The 27469-nt window shown below is 37.0% G+C and overlaps 1 protein-coding gene across 4 annotated transcripts in view; it reads right to left on the bottom strand.

Moving 5' to 3' along the window:
* Window positions 1–27469, bottom strand: part of arhgef3 (Rho guanine nucleotide exchange factor (GEF) 3) — an 82937-nt gene that overhangs the window by 15301 nt on the left and 40167 nt on the right. Inside the window, exon 1 of one of the 4 annotated variants that reach the window (XM_046875378.1) lies at window positions 5309–5832. The exons of 2 other annotated variants lie outside the window; for them this stretch is intronic. In XM_046875378.1, coding sequence (XP_046731334.1) covers window positions 5309–5377 — 69 coding nt within the window. In that variant the 5' untranslated portion in view covers window positions 5378–5832. Of the gene's footprint in view, window positions 1–5281; window positions 5833–27469 lie in introns of those variants that run through there. One more of the 4 variants, XM_046875376.1, reaches the window with a different exon arrangement.

Here is a 27469-nt window from a genome sequence, read left to right as displayed (position 1 = left end):
CTTATTCAGAAGATATAGAGGTGAATAAGACACCCAGGTCCAGGTCATAACTCAGGGTGAGCACTAAATCCTGCCTGGGATATTTTCTATAGCCTCAGAGTCTTTCCATACGTGTATATATACAGTATATAGAGATTTCTTTATGTGTGTTATTAGCCTGTAAAAGTTTTTGGTCATTTGTTGCTTGTTACAACTAAGCAAAGCTAGTCATTAAACTAAGGGGAAACACTGGGATCTTAAATAAGACTAGATTCCACACAGAGCCACTGATTTAGCCTAAATTCCAACTTTCCTAATAAGCCATTTAATCAGAAGCACTGTAATAGGTTCCCATTTTTCCCCTTTAGCTAAAACTCCAGATTTTATGACTATACAATTTGAAGTCAATTATAAATGGACTGCATTTGCATTCCTTATTAGCACTTACATTATAGCAGCTATAAACTGCAGTTCCATGAACAGTCTCTCTTACAGCTTATTATGAAGGCATAAAGTTCTCGGTCCATATTGTGGTTTGGTGACTTATGTCCTGACACTGGAGACCCCTTTCATAAATTCTGAATAAACGTATCCAAACGTTAAAACCTGACCCTTTAAAACATCTGTTCAATTGTGAATATATGTACGATTAAGAATATTGCTTGACATAGAAATACAAAGAAATGTGTGGTTACCATAGGAACGACACAGTAGCTGAAACTCGTTTACAAAAAACTCACAGCCTTATGGCCAATCGGTTTCTATCGGTTGTAGGAGGTGCAACAGCACTTGTTTTTACAATACAAAGTCGAATTTATGTGGAAATTTCACCATGCTTTTTTTAATGAATGCGCAAATAAACTTCACCGCAATCGTTAAGTTTTTTAACAAAGTTTGCTTGGGTTTAAAATCATATCCATTTCACCGTAAAACCACTTCAAGTTCAGATTCAAATATTTACATTTCCTGTGAATTTCCACTCTCTTCAGCAAAATGAGATCATTTGGTGATCTAATTGGAGGATGGGGGGGTGAAGAGGTGGGGTTGGTAGACCTGTAATTCATTGAAGTTTTTTACACTCTGCATTTTTCACTTTATCTGAAGTGTCCCATCCTTTTCCTGTCTGACTAATACTTTCTTTTGGGGTGACAAAGAGAGTTCTCAGATACAAACAAGAAGCCTAAAATAGAAAACCAAGTGCTTGCTGTACTCAGGATACCCCATTGTTAAGCAACTCATCTGAGTAATTTACAACCCATGTCACCCCAACCACCCATACACACACACACATTCCCAGAAAAGATTTCTATTAATCAGAATTTGGTCACTGATAAAGTCAACACTTATCTTGAATATACAACATTTACGACAGCTCAGGGATGAAGCCAAACTTTATAAAGAGTTGTGGATGGAGAAAAAGGATGCAGGAAATACAAATAGATTTCATCCCTAGTAGCAGTTACGCAATTTTACATCGTGAACCATGAAGCAATCTTTCAATTTTGTCTCTTGTAATCACCACTAACAAAATATCCAAACAAGCTTATTATTAGCTACATACAATCACCAGATGCTAATATCTGTATATACATTTATTAGGAGGTCATATATGACCATCATAAATAAAGACTGGTTATATGCTTTGCAGTGCCCCATGTCACAAGTTCACATAGAAAATAAGAAGTCGCGTGTTGCGTTTTTCGCTCGCAAAACAAACCTGCAACCAATTGTAGGTTCTTATTTTGGTAAATTGAACAATGCAGCATGACCCCACAACAAAGTGTGTCTTCAACATACAACCCAGGAGAAAAAACAAGAGGGATGACTATATTCTTACGAGTGCATAGTAACTCTTCCACAGCAAGGCACTTGTGGAATGCTGGCTGGGTCGGAGTTTTAAGGCCCATCATAAAACTCTACGAGACACACCTCGTATTAACGCGCGTGTGGTCAAACCGGACTTGCGCCCTGAAAAGCATTTGAGTAATGCGTCCACACACACACACACACACACACAAAAAAAAACTCTATAAAAACTTTGTGACCAAGTCAAACAAAGCAGCAGTCTGGTACAAGGTCGGGGTTCGAAAGCATTCCGTGTGGTTATATGGATCGCAAACGGGCTACCATGTGTTTTCGTGAGAGGTTTGGCCTGATGATGCTCTGTATTAACATCAAAGCTTCAGCTCGCGGAAAACGATTGATTTTATCCATGCGCTTTTTCTGCTAAAAGAGGGAGTCTAGCTCTGTGTGGGAACAGATGAATCATAACAGCAGCTGGGTGGAACGCCACCAAAACGCCTATTAGCCAATAAACCGGGAACAAACTTTTATTTTCACAAGTGCACGAGAGATAAAGAGATTATGATGCGGCATATACTGTTTATCAACAGCTGAGGATGATCTCTAAATCAAAGATGCCCAAAATAAGGCCTGTGGTGACTCTTGACTAACATGGTCGCCGCTTCCTAACATCGTTGTGATGTGTGAAGAAAGAAATTAACTGTGCTGTAATGTACATGTGACGAGTAAAAAGCCCCTTTACCCCTTTATTTGGCCCACTATGCCATATCTGAGATTGAGAAAAGAAGTGGCCTGCTACTGATACAGATCTTTATTCCTAATTTAACCTTTAACATCAAATGTTTTGCTTTGTTGTTCTGCTGCAAATGAAAAAGGAATTTGACTTAGCCCAGTTTGAAGAAAAGAAAAACATTTAGAAAAGAGGGACCAGCTTCATGTCTCTCATTAGCGGTCATTGATATTACAAACATATGTCTGTATTGTAATTTATCTTGAATTATTAGACATTAAACTGCATTATGCCATTAATTGGGATTATTTCTATATTTTTTATTGTACTATAAGTTTCACTGAACTGAAAAACATAAATAATAATGAATCATTTATTTATTTTAAATATTATAAAATCATTATTAAGCGGAACCATGGCAACTTTAATTTAAATATAATACAGTTTGGTATAATGAAACGTTTACTTTCGCCCACGGCCATCGATCAAGCTAAATTTTTGGCCCTTTGTAGGAAAAAGGTTTGGCCACTTCTGATTTAGAAAATAATAGGTGAAGCAGTTTTCATTGCTGGGTAATGAGGAAGTGTGTTTTTTGAGAGGTTTCAGTCGAGGCTATATCAAGGTATATAGCTTCCCTTGTGATACAGTGAAAGCAAATTAATAGATTGGATTCTGCAAGGGCTGATAAACACCAGAGGGAACTAAACATATGAACAGCACTTTGCAGAATCATCACCCTGAGGAGGTGTGCTGTCATTGTGGTACACAACAAAGCAGATTACAGAATGCCACGCCATGACTCACGTGTCTAACATTCTGTCCCAGGTGCATTTCGATTACCACTTAGACAAATTACCTATTATTATTTTGTCTTATAAACTTTGTCTTATAAAAAATTAGGTTGCAGTAAAATGAACACTGAACATAGAAGATGCAATTAATGCAAATGCATAGTCATTAAGGTTTAGAAGATTCACGAACGATAGACAGACAGACAGACAGACAGACAGACAGACAGACAATCAGTCAATCAGTCAATCAGTCTTTGGATGTGGTAGAATTAAATTTTTCCTTCACTTGAATTAGGTGACCCAAACCTGTTGCATCATCACAATGCGGCTGTGCACAAAGCCAACTCATGAAGATATGGTTTTTATGGATTGGAGTGAAAGATCTTGAGTAGGTTTGAGTATATTTTTGGAATAAATTGTACACTGACTGCACCCCGAGCCTCCTCACCTCCATCAGTACCTGACTTTACTAACATTCTTGTGGGTAAATGAATCTTTATAAGCACACTCCAAATTCTACTGGAACATCTTCCAAGAAGAATGGAGATTATTAAAAACAGCAAATAGGAACTAAATGTTGAATGGGATGTTAGAAAAACCCATATGAATCTTATGGTCTGGTGTCCACAAACTTGTCCATATAGTATGGTATCGATTGCATAGATGGATGGATGGATGGATGGATGGATGGATGAGTGGGTGGGTGGACAGACAGACAGACAGACAGACAGACAGATACATAGATGGAAAGACTAATAGATGGATAGATCTAAGACATGTGAAAAGTATATTAGTAAACATCATGGCCGTGTTCAAAACATTAACCCACTGACCATCAACAGTAAGGATTGAATGATGATGTGACTTTTTCACTCATTCAGCTGCTGTTCAAGTCTTTAAAATAGACGATGACAGTGCGGGCTGTAAAATCAATGTGACCTGCAGCACACACGCACATACACGCGCTCACACGCACAGCCTGACTTTGAAAAGTTTACAGCCCATTCTTTAGTGGCAGGCTGGCCCTTCGGTGTAAAGTGATCCGGTGATCAGAGGGCGATTCCCCCTGCGAAGGCCTCCGTGGGTTCGCTCTGAAGTGATTTAACGACAAACTCACATGTTCAGACAGACGTGAGTAATCCGTGACTGCCTTGTGCATTCATCTACACATCCCACAACCTCAAGCACGGCTGAGTCAAGCATCGATCTGAATGCTGTTTTTTTGTTTTCTGTCAAGATTCAGGAAAAACAAGGCTATCATCTCCTTTGACCAGTCTCTTGTTTTTGTCGCGCTTATCACACTCAATGATCTCTTGTGCACTGCTTTTTTTCACACCTTTAGCACGCAGACTCTGCTGACTGATCAATAGTCCGTCCATCAATCAATCAATCCTATATGACACCGTCTGACTATCCAAGCAATTTGGATTCTGACATTTTGACTTGAAGAGACAAACATGTAGAAGATACATGCTGGTCAGACTTTAAATGTGGGCTTTTTAAACAGCAAGTCATGCTCTGACCTAAACATGGTCTCTCAACACTGTAAACCTCAGGGATAAAAACATCTGCTCACACAACCTCTCCAAAGTTATTACACAACATAACACAGTCAAACCGGCATAAATAATATCAAAGCTATCATGTTAATGTGGCACTGATGTATTAAATCTGAGCACCAAATGCAAAATGCTTTCCTGAAATGCTGATTAGGCATAAAAAACCGGATGCATGTTATGAAATCCTTATTATACACGAATGCATTTGTTGTGCAAATAACAAGCATAACGGTGCAACATCCATGAAAATAACCTTAATCCCCATTAGGATGCAAAACAACGAGCTCTGTGCGCGTGCAAATCATTGAAATGTTTTGTTTTTTTTGTTTTTTTTAAAGCACGCGCACTCGCAAGCACACTTATTTATGTCATTTGCATCTCGATTCTTTTCTTTCTTTCTTTTTAAACGAAACCCCCACCTCGGCTTCTTTGCTCGCGCTGCTCACCGTCTGCACCTCGAGCGAGCAGTTGGTTCTCTTCACCACCAGGTAAAACGGGTAATCCTTGGCCACCATGCTCGCGCTCCCGGTTGCCGCGGCGCAGGGAACGACGGCTGGATGCGGATCTGGGTGATGTGGAGGATGAGGAGGAGGATAGTCGCAAACCGACCTTGCAGCCACGGTGCCTGCCAGCTCTACGCACGAGCGATTGCAGCGCTCCCGTGCACACGCACCGGCCAAGAGGACATCCCGAGCGCGCGCGCGCGCTTGCGAGCCGTGCCGCAATTCTCCGGCGCTGCGCGAGACTGCGCGACTCACTGCTTGGGTGCGAGAGCTGTGCGTGAGAGGAAACGCATGCGGATTTAAAAACTCCTCCTCGTGGGTGCACGAGCGCGCCGCTCACTGCATCCGATCATGTTGGCTTCTCTCATCAGACCCTTACTACTACACCAAGTTCCAATGCATCATAGTCCCCTGATCACACACACACACACACACACACACACTCATGGATACACACGTGTCCACACTGAGTCACATACTAAACATTTCGAATTGCAGTAAGCCTGTGGTTTTTTTTATGCACGCTCTCCCAGAACGGTTTCCAAAAGTGGGCGGACTTTCAAGCTCCACCCACACCCCCCTTTAATTCTACTCAATTTGATCATATTTAGTTTTCCGCACACACACATGGCGGTGATATGCATATGCAAGGTTTCCTACACAAATATTGGTCTCCAAATTGGCCTTAAAGATTGAATGTAGGTTGGTATTCACATTATAATGATCTGAGGTTACACTCAAATACGAGGTGGTATCAAAAAGTTTCAAGACCTGCTCTATTTATCTACATTTACGAACTATAACCTTCAAAATAGACCCCTTGCACAGCAAAACAGCGCTCCCATAAATCCTGCCACTTCTGGAATATGTTCTGGAAGTCTTCTTTTCGAAAGCGTGTCATGCACCTTCTGTGATTTGTGCTGGATCTCCTCAAGGGTGCCAAAACGGTGATCATTGATCTGGATCTTCATTTTCAGAAAGAGAGAGAAGTCTGCAGAAGGGTGGGTGCGGAAGTGAGATCGTGTGAATCGCTCCGAACGGTTTCAGCATTGAGCTCGTTGAAGGTCTTCCTGATCTCTCGTTGTCTTTTAGTGATGTTCTTCCACTCTTAAAGAGTGTGTGTGACTCGGTGCAATGTCGCTGTATGTCAAACCTGTGCCATGACAAACGTCTATGTGGCACATTTGCCCAGTTTCTCGCACAATTTTACGTTTGCACTTTGTTTCTAACTTGCTGTCCATGATAAAATGTCAGACAGGTGGTCAGAACATCACCATTTAGCACCGTTAGTCTTGCAACTTTTTGATACCACCTCGTATGTCAACGAGAAAACTTTTAGCTGGAGCTTTGGATTGAGTAAGTTTGAAAATCCACCACTTCATGTTCAGCAGGATTAACAAGCAATTTGATGTCAAAGTGTTCGAACTCTCGTGTTCAAAATGGCCGGACATAAACAGTAGCCCAGCTGCTTCACATATAGCTGGAACTGTTTGCCAAAACACTGTGTCCAGGCTGTACAGCAGCTGAAGAGCATTTGTTTGTAGCAGAAAACGATTGGACCACCATTTCAATTTCCACTGCTAAAACTGACACAAATTGTTTGGACTACAGCAACACACACACACACACACACATCTTCCGGCAACAGATTCTAATAACTTCAGTGTGTGCGAGCTGAAGCGCGAGTGAGACAGGGAGGGAGGGAGAGGAAGTAAAACTGGTGTCCATTCATGCACCATTCTGTCTTCCTTGGGGCAACACTATACTTTGTGCCAGTAGGGGTGCTTTTTATATGATTTGTTAAATGTTGAGAGGGATTGAATATAATCCCTTTCCCTAGATAGCCCTCCATGGGAGCTCGCGCTCCAGCCGGCGGCAGCAGGAAATCGGTCGGAGTTTTAAGAGTCTTTGTTCTGGCCTGAGGTTCCTGCCATTGTGCGGCTATCAGGCGTGGGGAAGTGTGCTGTACTTAGCCTGGAGTGTGTAGGAGGAGGTCAAGCCTGGTCATTGGCGCCCTGAGCAGCATGATGACTGTAAACAGCCAGCTCTAACACTCATTGTCACTCAGACACCCTTGCACATGTACAACAAGAAACAAAAGGAACTTGGACCTGACCTGATGACAAAATAGTGAATTATGGGCCACTGGATAATTTGCTCCAAGTCTCAGCTGTGCTCCAAATCAGCTGCTGGTGTTAATCTGAAACTGATTCACCAGTATCAATGGTGGGACTTCAGTGTACATAAAAAAGCTTCTATAAAAGCATATATGATTCATAATCATTAGCTTGATTCATTCTGTACTGCGTTGGCTTTTAGTAAGAATCCCCTACTGTAGGCAAACTTAACCACACTGACAAAAATCCCCTTCACAGAAAATGCTGAACTTGTTACTTTGCCGATTTCCATTACAGAGAAGGAAAAAAGTTGCATGATGGTTATATCCTGTGGTCGAGGTTCGGGTTCCATGCAGAACCTGGCAATTCTGTTGCATCATCTTTCACTTTCCAGTTAGACTTACAGCTGTGGTTAAGCTGTGATTGTGTTTGTTTGTATGTGTGTGTGTGTGTGTGTGTGTGTGTGTGTGTGTGTGTGTTTGTGGGCAGGTGAAAAGTGTGCAACAAGGTCTAAATATAAATGATGCTGTTGCACAGATGTCATTAAAAAAAACTTTAATGCTTCATCAGATGTTTGCTGAGAAGCTCCATGAAATACTACAAGTCTGGTGTGTTCAAAGTTCATAAAGGATTTTGGTTATTTACAGGTTGTCCGTCAAACAAACAAACAAACAAAAACCTGCATGTTTTGTGGTTGCCTGACCGTACGCTCTAAACAATGACATTTTTCACCTGGATAAAAACACTAAAGATTACACAATTATTTCTACAGCAGCAACTTTCATGAGGAAATCTTTGATAATAGCATGAACACAAAACGGATTTTGAAAACATATGGAATTGCTGACTTGGCACTTTTCTTTTGCGAAAAAAAACCTTCGCAAAATATTTTCACATGGGGAAATTTTCAGGATGCAGTATGTCGTGCTTGGTGGTTTCTTGCTAACATGACAAGCTGCATTTATTTTCATTAAGAAAGACAGAGAGAAAAATTACAGGCTGCTTTAACCGTAATAACAGGAACTAACTTGTTCTGTAGACTTTCTGACGTGAGAAATGCTTTTCCATTTTGATAGCCTCGATATTCCTCTAAAGTACTGACTTTTAGTGCTCTGTGATGAGAACCTTTTTGAAGACACCAAAGTGAGAGCTTGTGTATGTTATAAATAATAGAACAGGTGCTGAGATGAGCGGGATTGTCTGGGGGTGATTATTTCTAAGTGTGTTTTTGTTTCTGCATTATCCTCTCTTTTATGTATAATATACATGGAGAAAAGTACACTAATAAATCTCAGGTTCTGTATGAATGTTGGAAAAATAACAGAAAATAATCTGTATGTTTAATATTAGAAGAATTGTACATTAAAGTCTATTTGTTTAGTTTTCCAGTCCATGTGTATTACCAAATACACTAAAAGTGCACTTAAAATACATTCCTGCTATGGTTGCTTGTAAATCAAGCTTTATTAGGATTACTAGAAAACAATCTGCAAAAAACAAAATCTTCCTAGTTGGTTAAACCCATGCATAGTGATCATGTGCTCATGGGATCATTATTGGTGTCTTAGTGTGACTTAAGTGGAAGCTGTTAGATTTTCAGACATCTTTATGTTCAGCTGAATCTCTATTAACAATCTCTTCTTATCATAGCCCACTTTAATCTGTCTGAATTTATGCAAAAAAAAAAAACATGGAGTTAAAGGGCACATGGAACAGAATTATTTCTTTCCATGATAAGATGTATATACATTTTCTGCCATCGAAACACAAAATAAAACAAAGCTACAAGTCGTAAATCCCAAGTCGGACAATTCGATTTCTTTTCCCGAGGTCAGGTTTGTTTTCAGTGAGTCGAGTATTGCTAACCTTAAGCTTCCTCATGTGGAAGTTGTTCTGGTTTTAATAACAGTGTTGTAATGGAAGTGGTTGCTGGTGTAATTAATTGCATTCCTCTACTCCTGAAAGTAAAACCCTGTGGTTTGTCTGCTCTTGCAGTTGATAAAAACAAAGAAGTGAAAGGAAATGTACAGTATAGACATAAATCGATATTAAAAGTTGGGTTTGAAAAAAAGGCTTTTGGTATAAAGTAAACACAATATAATAAGAATTATTTTTTTTTATTATTATTTTTTATTTTCTAAAAATTAATGAAACAATGAATATAAAAAAAAGCCAAATATGTTGGTGTGTATACCATATGTATCAAATATAAAATGGAGAACTATTGGTTTAGTACGTAGATGTGTCTACGTAGACGTAGATTTTGAACTAGATCTTGGCAGTAATGCGAGTGAGAATAAATTGCAAATCTAATGTAGATCTGATGGAGGGTTAGTTTTCCACATCACCAGAACTGACAGTGAAATTGCCTGCTTATGATTTGGAATCGAAACGCTTCATTGGTTAGAGCGAAAGAGTGCATGTGTCTGAGACAGAAAAAGATCCGTGTAGAGGAGGGTACCAGAAGAAAAAGCCAATTCCTTAAGGACATTAATTAGAAGCACAGCATGCAAGGAAGCCACATTTTAACTCTGTGTGATCACGTTACATTCAGTCTTTCTGCATGAAGCAGTAATACGGGGATGTGCTCCATATGTGAGCTAAATACACAAACAAGGGCATGAAACCTCAACCTTTTATTATTACATGCTTCAGCAAACTCATTACTGCAACTGGATTTTGTTGGAGGTTTTTTTTTGCAGGAAATGGGTCATTTATGTTACCATACATATGTAAAATGAATTATTTATATATATACTGTATATACTATTTGGGTTAAAAATCAATATCTTAAAATGAAGAAGTCTCATGAAGAAGGTTCGAGTTCTTGCTAGCAATCATTACTACGACATTTCTATTGGCTTGCAATGGTTTTAAATGTGTTTCATTCGGTCGGTAATGGTAGTATAATGAAATGTGTGGTTCCTAATGGTTCCTGATAGCTTATCTGATTTAAGTCTGATGGTAATCATCAAACCAGGTTCTGTTGGTTTCCGAGTAACCAGAAAAACTTCAAACACAAATCCTACAAAAATCCCAAGAGAAACAATAAGCCAAGGTTATTTCAAGCTGGAAAATAGCAGAGAGATCTCATTTCAGTTTAATGAAATGTCAAAACCTAGAACTGTTATGGAGAACTGTAGTTCATGCTTAAAAAATGATATTAAAACTATTAAAGACGTGATTGAAGTGTGTTTGTGGTGGCCTGTTTAATGGAACACGTCTCGATAGATTTTTTGAATTTTTCTGAAAATAACCGAAAGCCCAATTGGGTTCTGGTGGTGTTTCTAGTGAAATAAATATCTGTAGTTATAAACTGTCTGAAATGTGATTAAACTGTTAAGACAATTCTGATTAAAAGTCCATTAGAGATTTTTTTCCAGAAACTGATTCCATGGCCTTGAGTTTTTAATATTGTGGCTATGACCATGTTATGCACCATGTGTTATAATTTACTTCATTAACACACACGCGCACACAGACGTACATGGCTTGTTAATCAATTATAGCATAAAGACATTAGGCAAATGTCGAGATATCAAATGTTGATGATTAAACAATGTATGTACGAAACCACAGCGATAAACGAAAAACCACGATAAACGAACACCAACAAAAAGCTTTTTTATGTATACAGTACTGTACTGTATTAACATTAACTTAATTTTATAATTAATAAATATATTTTTATCAATAAATTTCATTATTTCACATAAAAACAATTCCCTATAAGTTTTTTGGTCTATGGTGCTGTCCGCGAGAGACCGGGAAAATCAGCCAAACAAATGAGTTATGTGGCAAATGCAATTCCGCGAAAAACAAGGGGGTGCAAGATTCGAACCGCGGCTAAGCGGGGGATTACTGTAATTCTTCTTCTACAAAAAGTGTTTTGAATTTGTCACATGAACTTCACAGCACAGGTAAATTCTTTCTTCTCATATACCAGTGATGTTGAAGCTGGGGTCAGAAGCACATAGGGTTAAGGGCCTTGCTCAAGGGCCCCTAGAGTGACAGCTGGGCAACCCTGGGAACCCCAACCTTCCGATCAGTAATCCAGAGCCTTAACCGTCGAGCTACCACTTCCACACACAAGTCTCCTGAATTAGCAGGAGCTGACAGCTTCCATTTTGCTGTAGAAGCATTTACTTTCCACTTGTTCCCTTTTAAAGGAACTATCATTAGAAATCACTACACTTCTGATTGATCAACTTCATTCTATGACCAAACCTTTCTATCCTGATAAGAATGGTCTCCTCCTGGATGACAGTGCACGAGCGCTTGGTGAATAAGAGTGAAGAAAGAAGAAGAAAAATATTTCCAAATGATGTCTCCAGAACAGAGAGTTTTGTAAAACCCAACACCAACCCAAACCCAGCAAACACTGGCAAGCTTGCGGGGGTTCAAAATACTTTATATTGGTTTTTCCTCTAATTTGTCTCCTGGGTGTCAATTCATCAAGAAACCCTAGTGGCAGAAACATCTCAGAGGAAGAGTTGTATTTGACTTGCATGGCAAACAACCTAAACAATACAGAGAGGCAATCTGCTTTGTGTCTGTAGCAACTTGTGGATAATTTGGATTGCTTTCTAATAATAGTCTGCCTCAAAGCCTGGGTGGTCTATTAGATTGGATTTCTTGACCAGGTTGGACTACTGAAAGTTTAATCACATTGATGAAATATTGTTTTTCACCTTGATTTTTCATTTTATTTCTTTAATGAAATACACAAGCTGCATTCTATCTACCTAGAAACCCAGCAGCATTTCAGAGAAACAGGGATTACCTGTTGTGTTCTGTATATTTCATCAGAAAGTTTCATATGAACGGTGCTTCCTGGAAGTCAAAGTTTTCTACAAATTGAAACTTAAAATAGATCACTTTTCTTATTTATTTAATAATGCATTCAACTAAAACATTGACTATTCTGTGCAAAAAGTATTTTTTTTAACGTCCTACAGCATTAAATGTACAATATATAACTAAAGATATGTGGATACCTGGTCATCACTCCCTTATTTGGGCTTTCCAAATAGTTGAAAGCACATTAATGTCTAGTTCTAGTTCTTGAAGGATTTCTCAAACTTGTTACAGCATGACAGAGCCCCTGGCCACAAAGTAAGCTGCAGGAAGACGGTTGGACTGGAAGATCCTAAGTGTTCTGCACACAGACCTAAATTTAACCCTACTGGGTTGAATTGAAATGCTGACTGTATGCCAGATTTTGTCACCTGATTTTTGTGACCTTGTGGCTGAATGGCCAAGTCTTCACAGTGATGTTCCAAAATCTAGTAAAGGGCCTTCCTTAGAAGGTAGAGTGGAGTCCATCATAGCCTGGAGTGGATTCCATCAGAAGATGGTACCAATTCCATATTAATGCCAATGAATTTAGAATGAAATGTTCAGCAATGTTCACATATGGTTGCGATGGTCAAATACTTTTGACATACAGCATCATAAAATGAAGGAACGAATAAAAAATCATTCTAACCATCGACAAACAGTAATTCAGCTTCATGTTGGGTCACAGGACATCATCTTTTTACTGAATATTTTTTTCTAGTAGAACGTCCTGTTGTGTCCTGCTCAACTCATCATGAATCTGAATTGTAATCAATTTGCAATCAATTTGACTTTTCTGCTAAATTACAACCATCAGAACAAGATGATAAAGAACAGGACAAAAACAAGAATTATACAACTTACAGCACCTCACTATACTCTCAATATCCAGAACACACTTTCCCAAATCCCCAAAGATAGATACACACTACTACAGGGTCCTTAAGTATTCCAAAGTGGTATTGGCTTAAATGAGAGGTCTAGACTTTGCTTTAGAAGCTGATAAATGACCATGCAGTGCAAGAGGAGGTGACCTCAACCACACCAAAGACGAGGACATTGATTTGAGGTAACTCGGTTGTTTATGGTACAGTAATAAAAGTTGAAAAGCCATACCCGGCGGCTCTCAAGTGGTTCCCATAAGTTCCCCGCGTCTCCTCCAGACGACCCGGTGAACTTCCTTTATTTACATAATTGCACCACTCGACACCATCTAATTACTTGCCATACAAGGTCCATATGATTCAAAAGCTTATCACACATACCATGTCCAACAGATCTCCAATGGATTTCAATTCCCCTCGACTTTGATGTGAACATAAGAGATGAGTCACAGACCCTCGACATTAAACTCGGAGTCATAGGCACATCATCACAGAGAGCGCATTAATCTGTCTCGTTCTAACCGCACCTACAGTGTTAGCCTCCACAGTCAGTCAACCCAGGTTATACACTCGGTCCAAAATCAAGACCTTTACCTGAACGTCTGTCGTGGTGAATTCGACGATTGTGATGCTTAGTGACGGCTCATTATTGAGAGTCCACTGTCTGACTCTAACCTTTGAAGTTTGTTCATGTTCTCCTAATCTGTTTATCATCACAAGGCTAAAAAAAAAAAAGTTTCATATGTTCAAAGAAATTGAATTACAGGCAGCTGTTCAGATCAGCTGAAAACAATAGGTTATAAAAAGATAACTTATCAGGACATCATGGACATTATGATGCAGTGATTAATAATATGTTTCATATCAGTGTATAATCTGAAACCCTTGTCCTCTATCCTGCACATGTTCCTTATAACAACTAGTGTTTCCCAATACAGGTTTCCTGCCTATAATGCAACTGATTCAACTCCTAAATGGCTGGACAAACTTTAACCAGGAGTATAAAAACCTGGAAGACATACACACCAAAGCTGAAGACTTAAACGATTTATACAATAAAGCTGTTTGATTGGTCAGCACGTGTTTTTCATAGCAACAGCTCTGATAGTATTGCATCTGCAAATCGAAGGCTATTAAAAAGCATTTCAAATAATAAAACTTTTTTTACCCAAAGAAATTGATTACTTGGGACTTGGACATGCCACATGATCAAAGTAAATTTGAATGTATAAACTGTATTATTATACATTCATTTATAAACTTTTATATAACATTTATAGAATGTATATACTGTATTGCACTAATCAAACAGCTTTATTGTACAAATAGTTATAGATTACGGCACAAGGGTTATACACTGTTGCTGGAACTGATACGGATAAATGTAAATGGATAAAACTAAATTAGCTATATAGTTAGTGTTGGCAAATTGCTGTTAAAAAAAGAAAACAAAAAATAAATACTATACCAAAAAAAAAACCACATAGAATTATTATCCATATTTTATAAACAAAAAATTATGTGTTATTGAAATTGTTTTAATTATTGTTTGGGACATTTTTAGGGACATTATTAATAGTGCAACAATTGATAAATAGTCTCTGAAAAATTTGACATCTTTTGGACACAATTTCTTTTGGAAACCTGATTCCTATGTGCTTTTTGAACATTTCATTCTACATTTAGTTAAGATTTTGCTGTTAGTATAAGCTCCAGTCATCTGTGAAGATTTTTTTTCTGTGTGCATGTAGAAATTTCTGTGTTAGTAAAGTAAGTCAGGTACTGATGTAGGTGAGTTGAGGAGACCAGGGGTGCAGTCAGTGTTCCAATTAATCCCAAAGGTGCTCAGTAGTGTTAAGTTCAGGGTATATATATCAGCCCACTCATAACCTTCCACTACACCCTATGTAAACTACATTTTGAGGCTTTGTGAATGGGGCAATGTCACAGTTCGGAAAAGTTGAATGGGACTGCATTCAAATACATCCTATACAGTTCCATGCCTCCAAATTTATAGTAACAGAACACCGTATGGCTGCAAAAGTGAAGTGTCCCAATACTTTTGTCCATATAGTCTATGTTCTTATTTTCAATGCATCTTATGAGATATGCCACCATTGTGCATGATTACATAACGATTTGAATTTGTAAATTGGAAACACCCAGTCAAGCAGCAGCACTCTCTCTCTGTGTCAGTGGTAAAGAAGTATGTCACTTGACCTTTACTTTGTTTGATCTTAAAAAGAAGTAGTGAACCGTTATAACCTCCTGGTGCTGGCAGGGGCCAAAACATGGCCTGATGACGTCAGTGCTGCATTATCTCAAAAAAGGGTGAAAAGAAGCAGCTTTGATGTACCAGACTGAAAACAAAATGAAGCTTGTGGGCTTCTTGTGGGTCCTGATTGAAAAAACGATCACTTCCATAGGGTTTTGAATTTTTCCACTTGCTGCATGGATGTTGTATAGAGGATGTCGAAAAGAGATGAAAAACACATGATCAACACCTGGCGCATCAAACAAACATTGAGTGCCTGCAGAGTTAACATGAAAAGACGATAAAGGCTTGTATTGGCATTTTACTAATGAGTAATAAAGACAAAACAAAACTGTAAAGGAAATGAGGAACAATCATAGGAAAGATTCATATTTAAAATATAAAAAAGAAAAAAAACAGCCCTTTAAATTCCAAAGTTTTTTTTTTTGTGTACCACAATTTTACATTAATACTACAGCATCACCAATAAAAAAATAAATAAATGCATAATAAATAATATGCACAATAAATGCGTCCAATTAAATGCATTCAGAAGTTATTTAAAAAAGGAGTGTTTTAGCAACCTTTGGCTATAATTGAAATTGATTTAGGTTTTCTACATTTCACCAAGCCTTCTCTAACACAGAGTATGTAAAATCAATATATCTACTATTTAGATGCGTCTGATTTCTCACGCTGATTAACCTGCAGCTTTCTGAAACCAGCATCTTCTCATCTCTGATTTTATCCTCATTGATGTGGATGGGCAGGGGGTAAAGAACCTAATGACAAATCCTTCACAGTTGAAAAAAGCTTCTTTATACTTTTTGCTGTTTAATATTTATCAAGTTCTCCAAGCAAGCCTAAGGGAATGTGGTATATCCTAAATGCTACAGGTTGTTGAATTCGATAAGCCATCCCTATAGTGCCTAGTTTCAAAACTAAATATATCATATAGGCTTAAATCATGGCTTTCAAGCCATTTCATAGGGATTTTATTAACAATAGCTATAGTACAAGAGCTATACAAGGCCAAATACATGTTATAAATCCGACCCATGATCACTTTATTACAGCACTGATAAATAACAACTTAAGAGCATGTCCAATGTCAGACAGAGAAAAAAGGAGAAAGTAAGCGATATGGACTGAAAAATAGATGTGCAGAACAAACAGGACAGTTCAGTGTTGTGGGGCTGGTCACGAAGATACGGTTTGGGATCGATATTCCTTAATAATGTTTTTTTGAGGTTCCCTTCAAAGGCCAGCGTGAAATGTCAGCAGTCTGCTCGAATCTGGGTCAACAGGACTAAGCCGAGTCACGTCGCTTGCCCTTATCTCTTACCTCTCACCTCTACTGCATCGGCTTTCAGTTGTTTTACTGGTCTTTCTAAGAGACGTAGTGTTTGACACTAAGAGGTCTGCTTCTATAGGTACACATACATTATCAAGCTTTTAGCCACATATCAATTCCACAAATCCTCTGACACCAGGGAAGGCAGAGTGAATTTAAACATTATTTATATGAGAAAGCGCTGGATTTCTTATCTGCATTAGCCGCCGCTTGACATAGTAGGAAAATCCCGACAGCATCAGGAAAGAGAGAAGATAAAAGTCTCTTTGTGGAATCTGTGAGTAAGCTGCTGTGTAGACGTTTCTTTAATAACGTTCATTTTCAAAATTATTGTACAAAAAGTGTTAGTAGTTAATAGTACAGGTTTATATCCTTCTAACTCAAGAAGATGAATTTCAGGGATACAGTATGTGCTTACAGATGTGACATCTTACGGAATGGCATTAATTTGCATTTCAGTGCTTATACTTGATAATATAAAATTATTAGCTTAAAAATTTAATAAAGACTTTATCGATATTTTACTATATAACCAAGTCCGAGTATTTCAGTTTGCAAAAATATGCTATCTTAAATATCACCATTGTACACTGAAAGTTTAAGCTAAATATCCAGTTTGCTTATCTAGCTAGCTAATATATATATACACATACATACATACACATATATACTTTATATACACTTGTGTGCAGTTTCAAATGCATGCTAGTTTACTTTTAGTTTGCTAACTAGTCAGCAATATACACTATGTGGACAAAAGTTGACACCTGAACTGCTGATTAGCATGTGCTTTTTGAACATCCCATTTAACATTTTGTCCCCATTCTTCTGTTAGGGAGTTTTACTAGCTTTTGGACCATGCTACTGGATCCAAAGACATCCAATAAAATTGTGTGCTGCATATATATATATATATATATATATATATATATATATATATATATATATATATATATATATATATATAGAGAGAGAGAGAGAGAGAGAGAGAGAGAGAGAGAGAGAGAGAGAGAGGCTGTGAGTAGACACTGTTTTCGTGTATGCTACTGTTGATATTGATTTTTCAACGTTTTCAGTCAGATTTGCTTCAAGACGGAGGACTTTGCACGGTTCAGGTTCTCAAAAACAAGACAAAGTGTGTTTTTTTGTTAAAAAAGGCTATTACATGAGAATCGAGAGGAATCATGTTTATAGTTGATATCAAATAAACAATGAATCTGTAATTTTTTTTCACAAATATTCCACAATATTAAATATAACTAAAAAAAGGATAAAAAGTATAAGGGTGTTGTACAACTTGGTAATGTTGGCTAATTGATGTGGTAGAAGAGAAATAAAGATAAGTACTTTTAAGATTTATACAGTTCAATAAAATAACATCGGGGTGGTTACACTAACACTGCGTCACACCAGGCTGCATCACACTACTCGGTCATTGATTATTTCCTTTAACAGCATGCCATTGGGTATTTGATTCCTCACACGAGACATACGAGCTAATTTAATTATGGCTTATCGAGTTTCCTGTGCATGCTGCTTAAAGGTGTAGAGATGTTCCTAAAACACTTACAAAACTTCTAAACATAATTCTAGCCATGCAGCGCACTAAAACAGTGACTCAATAGCAAAGAGAACACTGGGATTATATTAGAGCTTGATTTATTAGTCTGCTGTGTCTGTGTTTCATGATGGCGATGTCTGCACTTTCTTGGCTGATACTAAAGCTGAGTGTGTGCTCGACGTCATTTAGGAGAAGACACAAGAACAGATTAATGCGGCTGCATAGCAAACGCATTAGCGCTGCAGCACTGATGTCACTGACTGTCATGAGGGTTAGTCAGGTCTGGCTGGGTGTAGAATGTTTGCTAAAAAAAAAAACTCCCCCCCCTTAGACACATGCACACATTCTGACAGGGCCCCTGGTGTTTATATTGCCGTCTGCTTGCCCCAGGTTGTGTGATGAGTAACATGGTGAAACCCTCTCACTCTCGCACGCTAGATCTAGGAATGTAGCCTCGACACTGAAAGACATGTGGCAAGCTGACGATTTCAAATCTGAACTTTCCATTTTGCCCTCAGACTCAACTTATCCACGTTTACGCTGCTTACGCTTGACCCGTTTGTGACCACGTTTATTTAGTCGATTGAAGTTAAAACCCTATCAAACAAAGAGAGCTTTGTAATAATTTTTTTTTCTGTTTTTTAATTCAATTGCAGCATTTTTTATAATGTCGATAGCTTGCACAACTGGAAGAATGTGGTTTAGCATTAACGTTGACAGTAAGATTGTTGGTTAGACTGTTTTTCAGGTCCAAACACAACCACAACACTAACACACCTACGTACCAGGATGCAGAGTTTAATCTGTTAGGTTGTTGCAGTGACACGTTTAGTCACATGAATAGGTATTAACTCATCGCTGACTTATTCAAAATATATTCACATCTATTCAACAGTGGCAGGCCGTCAGTGCTAGCACGACCTTCTTTGTTAGCCTAAACTCTATCAGATTCGAGACTTATGTTTTAATATATTTTTTGTCCATTAAAATGTATGAAATTTTTCCTAATGGTCTCTTTATTTTATTGCTATTTTCTCGGGCGTGCTGTTTCTAGGAGTGCCTGTTTATAGTAGAATTTCTATCCGATTCTATCAGATTTCAGTCATCACATCACATGTTGCCAGGGTCAAAGCAATCTGCGTGAGGGCTACAGAATGAGCAGTGAGGCAGCGTACAGTACATGTTGCTTAAAGGCTGCTGTTTAAAAAATCTGATTCTGGGTTGGTGATCCATCAGCAGGCGTACAATAATGGTTTTTTTTACATCTTTTGTTTGGATGTTTGTGTAAAATTAATATTATTAATATACTGGTATATACAAGTTACCTCGCTACATCCCTGGGAGTATGTTTGTAATCTCTTTCTCGAAAACCATCTCTGACCCACCTGTCCTCAAATAAAGCTCGTAGCAAGAAGTCAACAACTGTAAGAAAGAACGCAGGTCCCGTTTCCGGCTGGCAGCAATTCAAGATACGTTGTTTTTGCCGTGTTTAACAATGCTTTCAAGTGCTATGTTTTCCTAATCATTTGTTGGATCTGTACAGATTGTACCAGCACAAGCGCACACAATAGGAAGATGGTTCCCTGAGGACAATCTTCTGAGAAAACATTTCATAATTGCTGTGATAGTTTTAAAGCTTGGACAGACTGTTTTGATTGAGGCTGATCATTTAGATTTAGCAGTAGCCTTGTATTCTGTCAAAAAATAATAATACATACAAATCTTGTCATATTTTTAGATCAAATTTCATTTACTGTATAAACCCCTTTTAACTATGGGCATTTGTTGCAATATAAAACTATATTTATCCCAAATTAGCAAGCTTTAGTCTAACTAATAAGTGTATATTTAAGACTATTTTTACAATATGGGTAGGTTCAAGGGCACATTTTCAAATGCCGTAATGCAGAGATGCTCAAACTAGGACTTTAGCATGAGGTGACCTTTGATTTGGACCACTATGCTATATATAAGAAGAGGGGGAAAAAGGGAATGCCATTTGGAAAAAAGAGAAAAAAATAGTCCAGCTTTATGTCTCTAATAAGAGGTCACTTAAAACTGTGTTAGACATTGAACTCTATTGTAATATGAATTGAATTTTTTCTAATTGTAATTGTTTCACTGAACTAAAATTAAACAATAAAGCTGCATTAGTTAAGCAGATTACAGAGTGACCTATTTATTCATTTATTTATTTTAATTATTAAATCATAATGAGAGAAACCATTGCAGCTTTAATTTTAATATAATGTATGGTATAATGCAACATTTATTTCAAACCCACAGCCCTAATAAATTTGTATTTTTTTGGGCCTTCATAGGAAAAAGAACCTCTGCCTACATTGTTGATGTAAATAAGATGATTTTTTTGTTTATATTGTCTTCATGCTTTAATTTGTTTAAGAAAATGTAATTTATTATAAAATAATTTTGTGTACAAGGTGAAATTATTTTCACTTCTGTTTTCACGTGAAAAAGAAGAAGATAAAAAAACCAACTCTAATTTTAAATAAACTATTTCCAAAGGAAAAAAAAAGATAGTCTTTCATATGTCAGTGTCACTTAAACAATAAGTGGAAAATCACAGACAGCATGTAACACATGAGCACCACTGAAGCTCTTTTTGCTCAAACAAGCAATCAATCACACATATGGTAGGGATTTAACAGGTCTACTTCATTCAATGCAGATGAATTTGCTCGTTAGGACAAATCAGTCAATACGGAAATTGGATTCTTGTCGACAACAATATATTATGCATAGCGCTAATAGTGTTTTAGGGAAATCTCTGTAAGCATCTTATGAATATTTAAAATGTATTAAATAAAATTAAGGTACTTTTGAGTAATGCAAATTGCAAAGAGCACAGATCATTAAAATTTTGGGGAAACGGCTTATTTTTGCTTTAATTTGTATTGCTTAGGGGCTGTGTATCAACCGCAAGTTTTGTCAGAGTATTGTCCAGTAGAGCAAGAAAGGTCCTTCAAAATAAAATGTAAAACTAGCCTTTTCCAGAATAATTCCAAAAGCCATGATAATGATAAATACGCACAGAAAAAGTGGTGAGAGTCTTCATGATGTATATATCATCATATAGTTATCACACTGAAAACAAGCACTTGTTTCAGGGCTAAATGATAACTGTACTAGGAACCAAACCAAACCACATAAACATCTCAACAATCTATTTGAATGTTGTTTATATTTTATTATTCTATCATTTAAACATTAATATATAATAAAACAAATTTATAATTGGGAAAAGAGTGAATGCTTAATAGTGAAAGTGTGTCCATTAGGATAAAAATGAGTGAAATTCATTTCCCACAATATATATATATATATATATATATATATATATATATATATATATATATATATATATATATAAATAAAAATAAAATGGATGAATATTACTGAACATGAGCCAATTATTGGGACTAAAAACAATGATATTAAACGGATTACTACGGATCTACTCAGGTTAAGTTAATCAAGTCCTAATAGCAACCCAATTTCTGTTATAATTACTTCTGCTCTTCTGTGAAGAGAACTTATCTCTTATATCTATAGATATCAGGTAACGAAGTAGGTGAAGTGAGGAGGCCTGTGGTGAAGTCAGCGTTCTTATTCATCTCAACTGTGTTCGAAAGGGTTGAGGTTAGATTTCTATAGCCGGTCACTCAAGATCTTTCACTCCAAACCACTTACGCTATATTTTAATGGTGCTGGCTTTGTGATCAGGGGCACTGTCATGTTGGAACAGGTTTGAGTCTCAAAGTTCAAGTGAAGGGATCATTTTATGCCACAGCATCCATAAGTCCTATACAATTGTGCGCATCCAACTCTGTGGTAACAGTTTGGGGAAGAACCACATATTGTATCGATGGAAAAATGGATTACTAAACTCAAGAAAAAAAAAATTATAAGCTTATTTTCTCCAATAAGAAAACAAAATGCAAACTCATAGACCTGGCAACTCTAAAGTGCATCTGGGAAATTTAAATGCATATTATTGGTTTATAAATATTCCACAGCACTTAATGAACCATTGTGCAGCTATAGAATATTAAATAAATAAGTATTCACTTGAATAAACTTAAAACAGTGACTCCTGAACTGTGGTTGGTCTTCAATTCCACTCGACGTTAATGTGAACTACAGTCTGTCCGGAGTGTTTTAGAGGACTAACATCCCGCTGCACATTATAAATAGTCTTAATTGTGCATAAACCGTCCTAATCTCTGGGGATAAACAAAAATCCTATTTTCGTCACAGTTATTTCTCACCTCATTCATTCGAGCTGCTTTTAAAGCTTGAACACGCATACCATTCTGATGTGTTATTTCCGTTAAATTGCTGTCCCTGAGCAATTACAGGCATTTAGAGTAGCCATTACTCTGACACTGTGCGACAGGGCTCTATCTGACTATGCTCCACAGAAAGAACACAAGATCATGTAAGACGCTAAAAAAAAAACAGGCGTCCTAAATGTTTGATCTAATGTGAATTGAACCAGAAGTGAAGGCTGTCATGGTTAAAGCCAGGTTAAGCCCTAGCATTAACCAGCGGAACACATGAGTGTAGGTTCCCCATAAAATAAATAAATAAATAAATAAATAAATAAATAAATAAATAAATAAATAAATAAATAAATAAGTTTGCCAAGATTTAGAGATTAATTACAGATGACAATCTGTATAAAAAGATAACCATATTTAAACCATTTGGAGGTAAATGAATTGGCAGGACAACCTAATTTAGATAAATAGCCCTAACCCTGGTTTATGTACATTGAGTACCAAATTATGATTTCAGAACAACTAATTGGTGTCTAATCCCATGTCCAAGAACTAAACTTTATCACCTGCAACAACAGCCGATCGCTGATTACGATCCCTTATTACACATTTCCTACTACATATGCCTGCGTGCTTCGTTTTTTTTTTTTTTTGACTCGCTCCTCCAGTTCACACGAGACCTCCAGATGTGGCCGAAAGACACCTGAGAATATTTCAGTGGAAGAAATCAACAAATAGACCATGGCTTTTTTCCCCCTTTTTTTCTTTGCTTTTGTGGCCAAGTCGAGTGTGGGAGATGAAATTCAGCATGCCTGACAGCACGATGGTGCAGGTGTGAGCCTGTTTAATGACCCTTTGACCTTTGGCAGAGTGGTTGTACAGTCGAACAGCTGTTCTGCATATTTACCTCCACAAACCGTGCACATTTTTTGAAATTTCGATATCAATACGTCCATTTGTATAATAACAGTAGCTATGATTAACAGTAATTACCGACGTACCGGGTAAACTAATAAATCCAAGAACATTCTTTCAACAAAAATATGCATTTTTACACGTGTGCAATCGTTGTCTTAGGCATGATTTCAGAAGGCATTTCCATGCATCTGGCTCATCTCTAGTAATTCAATTAACGGGCCAATCTGCCGTGACAAATACATCGATAGCTGCTCCAGCTACTTGGCATGCATTCGTAAATGGCCAACAATAGCGATCAATATCTTGTTTTCCCTCGTTGGCAAGTTCACAAGTGGTCATGTGAGAACCAACAGCCCTGGCCCACTTTTCTGCTTGGTTTTGCCTGCAGTAAACTGGCTTTATCAATACCAGCAAGACTCTACATTGTGCTCTACAGCGAGTCACTTATCCAGCTGAACACATGCCAAACAAGCACGTGGCTGTGCTCTTTCCTCCGCACCCCTCCCCCTGACTCAGAACTCACCTCCGCTCAGCCTTGGGCACAGCTAAAGAAGTCTGACACACAAGTACTTTTACTGTCATGGAAATAGGGTGAGATCATTCCAGAGACTTGAATTGGTTCCTCTGAGCAGATGCTTGTTTATTTTGCACTGGGGGTTACGGTTTAGTGAATACGTTTTCATGATACTTATAAAAAAAAATAAAAAAAATAAAAAAGGGATGCATCAATACTAATAATCCGAAGCTGGCATCAAAAACAGTGCACATTCATTGCTCGTATAAATGCTCAGAAACCGATGTGACGTCAGCCTGGTGTACACACTATGAATGGGTTCTCACAAGAGCTCAGAACTCACAACTAATCTGAATAAAGTTTTATGTTTCAGCAGTATTAGTAAAAACGAGTGCAAGACATCATGAAATGCACAAACAAAGGTAATTTTTTAAGTAAAACAAGAGTGTAAAAAAAAAGCATTGCAACTCAGAGCACTTCACTTCTGCGAGCACTGAGTACTGAAACAGTGAGATTTATACAGGGTCTGTTAATTGTTTGGGATTGTTTTTAAGGTTCATTGTAACTGCTCAGGTCTAACATAAAAAGAGGCAAAAGAAAAGTTCCCTGGCATTCCTCATTTCTTAATACTTTGCAGGTTGCTAATTTCCATACCAGTATTAAGAGTATTTGATATCAATAAAGACTTATCATTGGTCTGAATATAAAATGGTATTAATTCTTTCCAGCTAACAAAAAAAAAAGATTTAATAGTATGTTTGGGGGCAAAAAATATATGAATATACTAGGAAGTAACTAAAAAAAAGCATTAAATACATTGACAAAACCTAGAAATAGATTTTAAATGGAAGCCTATACATCAAATATCAACTTGCATAATATTTCAATTTACTGTCTAATTTGGTGTGTAATTTAGTAGTTGTAGTAATTTGGTTATACAAAGAAACACAAGAAACAAAGACAAATCATGTCAGAATGATGTCTACCCTAAATGTGAAATTGCAGCATATAATCAATTGAAAATGCAATCATTTTCAAGTGAAAAACTATTAAAAAATATTTTCCAGAAATCTCAATTAACCTGGTTGTAAAAACATTCATACCCCTGAAATAATACAGTGGTTAAGCAACTTTCTGATTTTATTGAATAACAGTTTTTAACAGTTTTTATCACTCAACTTGACCAACAGGTGAGTGGTTATCAATGAATTTTCAAAGTGAATTCTCAATTTGCAATACTTTGCAATACTTATTTATTGCCAGAGGATAAATTTGATTTCAAATTAAAATAGCAAATTTACTATCAGAATGAGCTGCTTTAATTGCTGAATTAATTTATATTTTTCAATAATTGTAAGCCCAGAGTTACAACAAGATGTCAAGCCTGAGTTGCAAAAACAAATGACTAAAATTGAACTGAAATAATTTAATACAGTTTTTTTTTCCCCAAAAAAACATTTTTCCACAATGGTCAGATGGATTTTGGTGCTACAAGAGCTTTAACCTTTAATTACAACCAGTCTATGAACTCCAGTTATATGAGGCACCATGGCAGATTGATCTGAACTGACCAAGTCACATGGTATTTATAGCTTTTGGTGCAAGTTGTTACTTGTTCTATGGTCTCAAACAGAAATATGAACATTTTATAATGTGGGGGTCACATGAAGCGATTCTTTTCAAATCTTCAAATAAAAAAAAAAAATATATATATATATATATATATATATATATATATATATATATATATATATATATATATATATATATATATATATTAAAAAAAAAATACATAAATATTTAATATAAATACCAAACAAAAGTCTATACAATTTTATATTCAAAGCACTCGAAATATTTTAGGTTTGGCACAAATCACAAGTACAAGTACATTTACTGTATTTCATCCACCCAACATTATTCATTTTGGGTCATTGTGATGTCAAAAACCTTTTATTTTTCCATTTTTATTTTTACCCCTGACTATCCCTATTGTGTCATTGTACAATAGATGGTTACAACCCAAGAGAAAGAAAGAAAGAAACACACAAAAAAGTTCACTGATGAATCATGACCGTGTCGTTTAGAGGAGTTTCGTACTAAATTTATGATCGGAGTCATCCATACCGGTAAAGGAGGAGCGCAAAATTGTGAAAACAATAGACAGTCAAATCTCAGATCCCTGCCCTCATCATGACACTGAACCCACTCCTGTCTACAATAGCGCACTCAGAACAGCCGTTCCTTCAAAAATAACCTTCCAACCTCAGACTTTAGCAGTTACAAAGAAAGCCAGATCAGGGAAAAACAAGCCTCTAAGCAGATTCCAAAAGCATTTGTGTTGGAGCATGGGCATGATCAGTGTGCTCTTGAAGACAGCCATGAGTTTAAAGCTTACAATCTTTTATTGTCAAGACCATTTTTCTGACATCATATTATTTGTTAATGTCTCCACAAGCTGGAATAGTGGGTAAGAAAAGAAATCCATGCTGAATATGCATGAATTAGGCAATACGTAACCACTGTTAATAAAACGCGAGTGAGCACGAAAATAAAACAAGGACGTCATTATTCCAAGTGCCGCTTATCTAAATTCATCAGAATCAAGCTGAAGCAACCGCTGTGAAATGTATACTCTGTTTTTTTTTTTTTTACCAAAGCAATGAAACATCTGTGAATTCAAAGACATGAACCTGATGTTCAGGAACTATTTCTACTAATGTGATGGAAAGTGTAACAGATAGATAGATACACAAACAAAAAGTCGACGAGACAACGAGATGACGCACTTACATAGTTTACGAAATAGAAAGACAAGCAGATTGACAGCAGAGAGAGACAGATAGAGAAATACAGACAGGAGAAAGAGATCGACAGACAGAGAGACAGTGTGATAGATGGATGTACTAACAAAAGTTAGATACAAAAACAGACAGACACATAGAGACAGACAAATGAATAGACAAACTAACACAAATTCACTGATAGATAGACAAACAGAAATATAGACAGGCAGAGAAATGGACAGACAAAAATAAATGGACAGAGTGAAAGAGATAAACAGGCAGAGAAACAGACACAAGCAGCGAGAAATACAGACAGAAACAAACATGCAGAGAAAAACAGACAGGCAAAAACAGACATCCATATTTGTCCATGTTGATTAGAGTATTAAAATCCTGAAAATGAAACATTTAAGGTACATTTAGAACAGATAGAAATGTGCGATTAATCATGCGATTCATCACAATTAAATATTTTTATCGATTGACAGCCTTTTTGTTACATCTCTCTCTTTAGGAGTTTAATCAGCATTAACACAATGGACTTTTTCATTCAGAAAACACACTAAAAGTTAATAA

The sequence above is a fragment of the Silurus meridionalis genome, chromosome 19, assembly GCF_014805685.1.
Source record: "Silurus meridionalis isolate SWU-2019-XX chromosome 19, ASM1480568v1, whole genome shotgun sequence".
NCBI classification, from domain to species: Eukaryota; Metazoa; Chordata; class Actinopteri; order Siluriformes; family Siluridae; genus Silurus; species Silurus meridionalis.
This window is presented reverse-complemented; position numbering and strand designations above follow the sequence as displayed.